The sequence below is a fragment of the Callorhinus ursinus genome, unplaced genomic scaffold (genome assembly GCF_003265705.2).
Source record: "Callorhinus ursinus isolate GAN/ISIS: 27379988/994484 unplaced genomic scaffold, GSC_fseal_2.0 scaffold8, whole genome shotgun sequence".
NCBI lineage: Eukaryota > Metazoa > Chordata > Mammalia > Carnivora > Otariidae > Callorhinus > Callorhinus ursinus.
The window spans coordinates 27,606,408-27,616,910 of NW_027397070.1; the positions used below are offsets into that span (position 1 = coordinate 27,606,408).

General features: G+C 39.9%; 1 protein-coding gene across 2 annotated transcripts in view; it reads right to left on the reverse strand.

Annotated features, from left to right (window-relative positions):
- ERO1A (endoplasmic reticulum oxidoreductase 1 alpha) overlaps nt 1-10,503 on the reverse strand; it is a 65,940-nt gene that overhangs the window by 43,212 nt on the left and 12,225 nt on the right. For both annotated transcript variants that reach the window (XM_025870039.2, XM_025870038.2), the window contains exon 4: nt 7,742-7,780. In XM_025870039.2, coding sequence (XP_025725824.1) covers nt 7,742-7,780 — 39 coding nt within the window. The remainder of the gene's footprint in view (nt 1-7,741; nt 7,781-10,503) is intronic.

Consider the following 10,503-nt stretch of genomic DNA (forward strand, 5'->3'; position numbering starts at 1 on the left):
AATTCTTTCAAAGAACCAGCTCCTAGTTTCGTTGATCTGTTCTACTGCTCTTTTGGTTTCTAGTTCATTGATTTCTGCTCTGATCTTTATGATTTCTCTTCTCCTGCTGGGTTTAGGCTTTATTTGCTGTTCTTTCTCCAGCTCCTTTAGGTGTAGGGTTAGGTTGTGTATTTGAGACCTTTCTTGTTTCTTGAGAAAGGCTTGTATTGCTATATACTTTCCTCTCAGGACTGCCTTTGCTGTATCCCAAAGATTTTGAACAGTTGTGTTTTCATTTTCATTGGTTTCCATGAATTTTTTTAATTCTTCTTTAATTTCTTGGTTGACCCATTCATTCTTTAGTAGGATGCTCTTTAGCCTCCATGTATTTGAGTTCTTTCCGACTTTCCTTTTGTGGTTGAGTTCTAGTTTCAAAGCATTGTGGTCTGAAAATATGCAGGGAATGATCCCAATCTTTTGGTACCGGTTGAGACCTGATTTGTGACCTAGGATGTGATCAATTCTGGAGAATGTTCCATGGGCACTAGAGAAGAATGTGTATTCCGTTGCTTTGGGATGGAATGTTCTGAATATGTCTGTGAAGTCCATTTGGTCCAGTGTGTCATTTAAAGTCTTTATTTCCTTGTTGATCTTTTGCTTAGATGATCTGTCCATTTCAGTCAGGGGGGTGTTAAAGTCCCCCACTATTATTGTATTGTTGTCAATGTGTTTCTTTGCCTTTGTTATTAATTGCCTTATATAATTGGCTGCTCCCATGTTCGGGGCATAGATATTTACAATTGTTAGATCTTCTTGTTGGATAGACCCTTTAAGTAGGATATAGTGTCCTTCCTCATCTCTTATTACAGTCTTTGTTTTAAAATCTAGTTTGTCTGATATAAGGATTGCCACCCCAGCTTTCTTTTGGTGTCCATTAGCATGGTAAATGGTTTTCCACCCCCTCACTCTCAATCTGGGGGTGTCTTTGGGTCTAAAATGAGTCTCTTGGAGACAGCATATTGATGGGTCTTGTTTTTTAATCCAATCTGATAGCCTGTGTCTTTTGATTGGGGCATTGAGCCCATTTACATTCAGGGTAACTAGTGAAAGGTATGAATTTAGTGCCATTGTATTACCTGTAAGGTGACTGTTAACTGTCTGTTGTCTGTGTTCGTTTCTGCTCTTTGCTGCTTTTAGGTTCTCTCTTTGCTTAGAGGACCCCTCTCAATATTTCTTGGAGGGCTGGTTTCGTGTTTGCAAATTCCTTTAGTTTTTGTTTGTTCTGGAAGCTTTTTATCTCTCCTTCTATTTTCAGTGATAGCCTAGCTGGATATAGTATTCTTGGCTGCATATTTTTCTCGTTTAGTGCTCTGAAGATATCTTGCCAATCCTTTCTGGCCTGCCACGTCTCTGTGGATAGGTCTGTTGCCAATCTAATGTTTCTACCATTGTAGGTTACATATCTCTTCTCCCGAGCTGCTTTCAGGATTTTCTCTTTGTCTCTGAGACTCGTAAGTTTTACTATTAGATGTCGGGGTGTTGACATATTTTTATTGATTTTGAGAGGGGTTCTCTGTGCCTCCTGGATTTTAATGCCTGTTTCCTTCCTCACATTAGGGAAGTTTTCTGCTATAATTTGCTCCAATATACCTTCTGCCCCCCTCTCTCTCTCTTCTTCTTCTTCTGGGATCCCAATTATTCTAATGTTGTTTCGTCTTATCGTATCACTTATCTCTCGAATTCTGCCCTCGTGATCCTGTAGTTGTTTCTCTCTCTTTTTCTCAGCCTCTTTATTTTCCATCATTTGGTCTTCTATATCGCTGATTCTCTCTTCTGCCTCATTTATCCTAGCAGTTAGTGCCCCCATTTTGGATTGCACCTCATCAATAGCCTTTTTGATTTCGATTTGGTTAGATTTTAGTTCTTTTATTTCTCCAGAAAGGGTTTCTCTAATAACTTCCACGCTTTTTTCAAGCCCAGCTAGTATCTTTAAAGTCATGATTCTGAACTCTAGGTCCGACATCATACTAATGTCTGTATTGTGTAGGTCCCTGGCTGACGGTAGTACCTCTTGTTCTTTTTGCTGAGGTGATTTCTTTCGTCTTGTCATTTTGTCCAGAGGAGAATAGATGAATGAGAGAACGAAATGCTAACAGGTTTACAACGTCCCCAGCAAATATACTGTATACAAATCAGAAAAGACCTGAAACCAGGGGAAAAGAAAGGGAAAGAAAGAAAAAAGAAAGAGAAAAAAGAGAAAAAAAAAAGATAAAAACAAAAACAAAACAATACAAAAAAAGCAGAATATGATCAAATATGATCAGGCTAGTGCATAGATCAGTGCCACACACTAGATTTTGGGCGTATTTTGGTCTGTTAGAAAAAAGTGCCTCCTAAAATTTTAAAGGAAGAAAGACATATATGTACAAAATAAGGGTTGATACAATGAAGGGATGGAAGATAACTGTAAAGATGAAAATTATAAAAGGTTTTATAAAAGGACTTGGTAAGATAAGTTGTTTGAAAAAAGAAAGAAGATTTAAGAAAAGAAAAAAAAAAAAAGGAAAAAGGGAGAGAATGTGATCAGGCAGGAGACTAGAACAAAGCCATACACTAGTAATTTAGGGTATATTTTGATCTGTTAGAAGAAACTGTACCTCAAAATTTTAAAGAGAGAACAACTTATATATATATGCCAAAAATAAGGGTAACTACTATGAAGGGATAAAATATGACTCTAAAAATGAAAAATGAAAAATGTTTTTGTTTTTTTTTTTTTAAAAAGGGATTGATAAGATGTTGGTAAAAAAAAGGAAAAAAAAAAAATAAAAAAAACAGTCAACAAAAATTAACTTTGATGAAATAATGAATCATGGTAAAAAAAAAAAAAAAAAAAAAAAGCCATGAATCTATGTGCAGTATTCCCCTAGCGCTGGAGTTCTCCCGTTCTCCTTGATCGATCAACTTGGTCTTGGCTTGCTGGCTGTTTGTGCTGATCTTCTGGGGGAGGGGCCTGTTGCTGTGGTTTCCAAATGTCTTTGCCGGAGGCGGAATTGCCCCGCCCTTGTGGGTCCGGGCTAAGGAAGCTGCTCCGGTTTGCTCTCAGGAGCTTTTGTTCCCTGCAAGCTCTCCGTACAGCCTTGGAGGACCAGGGCAGAAATGGTGGCCTCCCAATCTCCACCCGGAGGAGCTGAGAACTCGGGGCCCCGCTCCTCAGTGTGCCCCCAGAGAAAAGCAGTCACTCCCGTGTCCCCGGTCTCTGGCCGCACTCCGTGCTCACCCGGCCTGTGACCGAGCGTTGCTATCTCTGGCACCCGACCCCGCGCAGAGTCTCCAAACCCAGCAGATCCCTGCAGTGCGTTCCCGCACCGCTCCTCCCCGGGAAGGAAGGGAAGTCTCCCCGGATCTGCCGCCTGCTGGGTCCCTGCTGGAGGAGCCGTGCCCCGACTGGGCCGCAGATCACAGTTTATGGCAACCCCGAGCTGAGAGCCCGCGACTCTGCTCCATCTCTGCAGCCGGCTTCCCCGCTCCGATACCTGGGAGCTCTGGCGCACTCAGGCACCCCCGGTCTCTCTGTGACCCCAAGGGTCCTGAGACCACACTGTCCCGGGAGGATTCCACCCCCCGCTTAGCCACTGCAGCGACGTCCCTCCACGGAGCCAACTTCTAAAAGGTCCGATTTTGTGCTCCGCGGCTCTATCACTTGCCAGAAGCGGCCGGCGGAGGCCCCTCCCCCGCCGTCTATCCTCCCGAATATCGCCTCGGATTCACTTCTCCGCACGTCCTACCTTCCAGAAAGTGGTCACTTTTCTGTTCAGAGAGTTGTTGCTACTCTCTTCTTCGGTCTCCTGTTGAGTTCGTAGGTGTTCAGAATGGTTTGATCCCTATTCAGCTGAATTCCTGAGACCAGACGAAATCTAGGTCTCCTACTCCTCCGCCATCTTGCTCCGCCCCCCTAAGTTGTTTTTTTTTTAAAAAACATTTTATTTATTTATTTTTTTTGAGAGAGTGTACCTATGAGCATGGGGAGGAGGGGGGAGCACAGGAAGAGAGAATCTCAGACTCCCTGCTGAGCATGGAGCCCAACGCAGGGCTGGATCTTACCACCCTGACATCACAACCTGAGCAAAAACCAAGAGCTGGACGCTTAACCAACTGTGCCACCCAGGAGCCCCAAGTTATCATTTTTAAACAGTTTTCATAACCACTAATTTACAAAGTAGATGCTTAAACTTTGTCAGTAGATTTGTGTATTCTGGCGTTCATACAGTCAGAGATATTTCTATGGCCTTGTGGATGGTAAATCATGACCTTTCATGCAAGTTACATATCATCAACTGTCGTGAGAAATCAAAATTTAATACTTTCTCATTAAGCATGTGCTTCTTTTTTTCTTTCTTAGTTATTTCGGCCGAAAGGATTCACTGTAAAACATTTTGTAATTACTAAATAGTAAAATCATTATAAGTTGTTGATTTACGTTATACCAAAAAAATAAAACCACTATAGGAAGACTACTCTTTCTATGCAGGATTGCTTACCCTTTTTTTCCCATATATATATATTTAATAAACTGGACCTATAATTTGCCAGGTTTAACACTGACCAGTCAAATGGCATCCTGGAAGCTTAGGACAAATCACAGGTATGACACAGGCCACAGCACAATTGGCTGATAAGTCCAAGAGACCAGCCGGACAGAATGTCCAATGATGTTCTGTTTCCCCAACTTCCCAAGACTATAAGGAGTTAGCTGTTCCCAGCCATTGTATCTGCCTGCAATTAGCTTATCAACAGGTATTTTATCACCCAGTATATTTTCCTTGAAAAATCATTTATTTATATCTAGAAAAGGTCAAAAAAAGAAGCACAAGTTATTACTGGTCATCTTGGTGTTAAAGTAAGAACTCTTTAGTGTACATACATCTCAAATAGAGGAGACAACAGAGGAAGCTAGAAATACAAAGTATTTGGTCAACCAGATCCATTTTAACTTATTTTAACACAACTATTAATATTTCATTTTATAAAAATTTAAAACTCAGGACAAATGATAAATCATTCAGGATGCCAGAACAACAGGCATAAACCAGTTCTGCCTAAGGCAAACCATGGTATATGGTCTCTTGATGTACTCTTGTTACTCTCTAAGTCCTTAGGATTTTACTCCAAGAGAGATGGAGCACATGAGAGAATTTTCAACAGAGGAGAGATAAGACCTCATTTCTTAAAAAAAAAAAAAAAAAAAATCACTCTCCGGCTCCTGGGTGGCTCGGTCGGTTAAGCATCTGCCTTCTGCTCAGGTCATGATCTCAGGGTCCTGGGATGGAGCCCCGCATCAGGCTCCTGGCTCAGCGGGGAGTCTGCTTCTCCCTCTGTTCCTCCTCACCGCCCGCCCCCCCGCATCAAGCTCATGCTTTTCTCTCTTTCCCTTGCACTCTCTATCTCAAATAAATAAATAAAATCTTAAAAAAAAAAAATCACTCTGGCTGCTGTCTTTAGCAGAGACAATAGAGAGGCAAGGGAAGAAGGAGGCATGCCATGAAGAGGCAACTACAATAATCCAGGCAAAAAGTGATGATGGCTTTAAATATGGCCATAGCAATAAAGATTATAAGATTCTGGGTATATTTTAAGACTCTGTAATTAGGGCGCCTGGGTGGCTCAGTTGTTAAGCATCTGCCTTCAGCTCAGGTCATGATCCCAGGGTCCTGGGACTGAGCCCCGCATCGGGCTCCCTGCTCTGCAGGAAGCCTGCTTCTCCCTCTCCCACTCCCCCTGCTTGTGTTCCCTCTCTTGCTGTGTCTCTCTCTGTCAAATAAATAAATAAAATCTTAAAAAAAAAAAAAAAAAAAAAACAGGGTGCCTGGGTGGCTCAGTTGGTTAAGTGACTGCCTTTGGCTCAGGTCATGATCCCAGAGTCCTGGGATAGAGTCCCGCATCGGGCTCCCGGCTCAGCGGGGAGCCTGCTTCTCGCTCTGATCCTCTCCTCTCTCATGCTGTTTCTCTCTCTCTCTCTCATAAATATATAAATAAAATCTTAAAACAAAAACTCTGTAATCACAAATTGAATTTGGCCTACCAAAAAAGACCTTGAAACAATAACAACCCAGTAACAACTAGCACCCCCCAGGGCCCAGATTATAATCTCTAAATACCATTTCCCACTAAAAGAAATAGGACTCCTTAGGGGGGAAAAAAAAAAGCCTGGAGTAAGAAAGGTACAAAACTAGCCTAGAAGCTCTTTTCATAATAGAAAGCAAAAAGTCTACTAAGACTAGTGGGATCATCTTAAAAGACCATAATTACTAACTGGAAGGGGAGCTGCTAGTAGCCAAAGACAGAACACCTCAAGCATCAAAAGGAATAATAAAAAATGACTACAATAGAGTCCAATTCAGAAAATATGTCAAAACTTTTTTAATTCTATTTATTTATTTGAGAGAGAGATAGAGAGAGAGAGCACAAGTAGGCAGAGTGGCAGGCAGAGGGAGAGGGAGAAGCAGGCTCCCCGCTGAGCAGGGAGCCCGATGTGGGGCTCAATCCCAGGACCCTGGGATCATGACCTGAGCCAAAGGCAGACACGTAACTGACTGAGCCACCCAGGCACCCCAATATGTCAAAACTCTTAGTTCAAAATAACACTTAAAAATAAAAACCTTATTGGGCATCTTTGGAGGTGCTGGGGCACCAAACTCATAATTATTCTGAAAACTGGTAAACAAAGGAAAACAATTAAGCATTTATCCTGTCTATCCTGTATAAACTGTATTTCAGGGCATCCAAATAGTTGACAAGAAAAGATCTTTATAGAATAGTAACAGATAATAAGTATAGAAAGAATGATACATTTAGAGTATCAGCATTTTCAAAACCCTAATGAAAGAATGCAACTAGGTAATAATCATCAAAGCTGCTAAAACTTTCACTGAAAAAGCTAGTAGGGAACTTTATATTGGATGTATAATGAACCTAATGATCGATCTTAACATCATAAGAAAAAAGAAAACAGACATTATGTGTCTTCTGATATAACAGTAAGTACACAACACTAATCAATACATATCAGAAAATGAATCTGAAAAGCTGTAATACATAACTGCCAGTTTATAGAAAATAATGTGTTGAATGACGTGACGGGGATACAATCAACTAAAACACCATGTGGAAAATTCTATAGGATAAGGACTCATTTCCTTCAACACGTAAGTTTGCAAAGAAGAAAAAATAAGAGGGAATGAACATGGGTTAAAAGAGACTGAAAAGACAGAAATACGCAAATAGTGCCAGAAAATAAGTGCTGAAGAAAGAAAAACCACAATGATGGGAGTATATCAAAGGGACATAGGACCAACTGAAACAGCTCCCAGTGGCCAAATTAGAATGATTTAACAGTAAAATAAAGTTGTACTAGATTATAATCCAGAGTAGAAAATAAACATCCATAAAGACTTATCTGAGAATGGCTTTAAAATAATTGGGAAAATGGAGCACGAGGTAGACAAAACAAGATTGACCACAGACTAATAATTGCTGAAGCTGGGTGATGGGTTTTTTTCTTTTATTTATCTCTCATGCTTTCCATAATAAAAAGCTGAACAAAAGGAAAAAATAAAGAATTGGAGTCACTAAGTACAAATGACTCTCCAGGGGTTTCACTGTGAAAGGAGAGCAGGAAGTGGGGTCGTACCCGGAAGGGGGAAATGAGTTTTACGAGTTTTTTGTTAACATACCAGTCATATTTGTACGTATGTGTACATACCTTGTAGCTTGCAGATTTAATTCCATCAGGAACTTCATCCTGAAAAAAGAAAAAAAATGTTTTTATCAGATATTCTATCTTCTGAAAAAAATTAAGTTTCTATAATTTATGAGATTTTTATTTTTTTAAAGTTTATTTTATTTATTTAAGGAATCTCTACACCTGTCGTGGTGCTCGAACTCATGACCCTAAGATCAAGAGTTGCATGCTCTTCCAACTGAGCCAACCAGGCGCCCCTATGAGATTATTTTTAAACTGAGAATGAGATTATTTTTAAACTGAGAATGGTTTAAACTGAGAACAACAAATTAGTGTATAGGTTGCTGATCATATATTTTATTACTTACGTAATAGCATGGAAATGTAAAAATAGTCACTCCTTTTGATGCTCAAATTGTCCCACATTGGCAACCAGGGGACCCACAAAGTGCTGACTTGATAGCTACACCTGTGTCCTATTGATAGGATCCCAGTAATCTTTAGAGCACTTATTGTTTTCTGTTATGACAAGATACTCCAGGCTCACCTTGTTTATTTCTTTTTTTTTTTTTTACGGATTTTATTTATTTATTTGAGAGAGAGAGAAAGAGAGCACGAGTTGGGGGGAGGGGCAGAGGGAGAAGCAGACTCCCCACTGAACAGGGAGCCCCATGCAGGGCTCGATCCCAGGATCCCAGAATCATGACCTGGGCCGAAGGCAGCTGCTTAACCGACTGAGCCATCCAAGCACCCCACCTTATATATTTCTTGTTCCAGTCTTGGAATCAAATGTTTTTTAAGGAGCCCTAGTTCTTTTCAGAGGAAAACGGCACTGGTTTTTAGTCGTGTGTTGGCCACTTACCAACTATAGGACCTATCTGTCTATCCTCAAAGTATGCTGTGAATAGACATAATGATGTATGTACTCTGTAAATTGTAGGGCCCTATTCCAGTGCTAAGTATATTTCTGAAATAGATTATATCTGCCCAAAGGGAAGGACCCACACAGAGATAATCACTTTATTGTGTAACTTTCCAGACTTTGAACTACCTCAATGTATAATTCTTTTTCTAAGACCAAATATTTAGATGGTTTCTAATTTTTTCATATCATGCCAAATTCATAAACTAATTTTAGCAGAATTGATACCTTTACAATATTTATTACTGCTTTATGGTCATCTTTGAACATCTGTCCAATTATTTTAGTAAGTGAAAATCCTGGTGGAATTGCTAGACCAAAAGATGTGTGCCTTTTTAATTTTGTTGATACATTTGCTGAACTGATCTCCCAAAGGATTTAATGACACAGAGTGCTCATTTCTTATTCACAGACTAACACTGGATGTTGTTATTCATCTGCACATTAGTCAATTAATAATGGAGGGGAAAGAATGTTGTTTTGACCCATTGTAAAGGTAAAAAATAAGTGGTCTTTCAGTTTATAGAGAGATTCCAGGTTGTGAGTTCAAGCCCCACATTGTGTGTAGAGATTACTTAAAATAAAATGTTTAGGGATGCCTGAGTTTCTGTCAGTTAAGCACCTGACTCTTGATCTCAGCTCAGGTCTTGACCTCAGGGTCATGAGTTCAAGCCCTGAAAAAAAAAATGTTAAAAAAAATTTGCTTAAAAAAAAAAAAAAAGATGAGAGGAACGTGGGTGGCTCAGTCAGTCAAATGTCTGCCTTTAGCTGAGGTCATGATCCCAGGATCCTGGGATCAAGCCCCACATTGGGCTTCCTGCTCAGCAGACAGTCTGCTTCTGCCTCTCCCTCTGCCCCTACTCCCTGTTTGTATGCTCTCTCTCTCTCTTTAGCTTGTTCTCTCTCTCAAATAAATAAAATCTTAAAAGAAAAGAAACATTAAAAAAAAAGATGAGATTCAAATTTTCAATAATTGTAAAACCACTTGCCTGCTCTTGCATGTTTAATAAGTCATAAATAAGTTATTTGTAAACTTGAATTCCCCCAACTAATGTTTCCTATTACTAAATATAAATGCTAGAACTTAGGAAATAAAATGAAACATTTAAACTGATGATATCACTTAAATGATATTTTCATAACAGAGGTTGGTTCACAAGTTAATTCTTGAATTTTCAAAAAAGTTTTGTCTGTGAGGATGAGTATAACTAAAGACCTGATTCTTGGGGCGCCTGGGTGGCTCAGTTGTTTCAGCATCTGCCTTCGGCTCAGGTCATGATCCCAGGGTCCTGGGATCGAACCCCGCATCGGGCTCCCTGCTCAGTGGGGAGCCTGCTTCTCCCTCTCCCTCTGCGGCTCCCTCTGCTTGTTCTCACTCTCTCTCTGTCAAATAAATAAAATCTTTAAAAAAATAAATAAATAACTAAAGATATTATCTAATGATAAACTACCCATAATATATATATCCATAAATAATATTTTTACATTTGCTTTACTTCCATATGCTGGATAGGTCTATACAGCAATATTTACACACATAAAAATAAACCACTCAAAATTATAGCACCACTTCATACCCATTAGGATGGCTATTAACCAGAAAACAGAAAAAAGCGAGTATTAGGATATAGAGAAATTGGAAGCTTGTGCATCACTGGTGGGAATGTAAAATGGTACAGCCACTATGAAGACAGCATGATGTTCCTCAAAAACTTAAACTGAGAACTACCGTATGATCCAGTAATTCTAATGAACCGAAATTAGGAATGCAAGCTGCATACCTGTTCACCCATATCCAGAGCAGCATTATGCGCAATGGCCAAAAGATGGGAATAACCCAAAAGCCAATCAATGCGAGAAT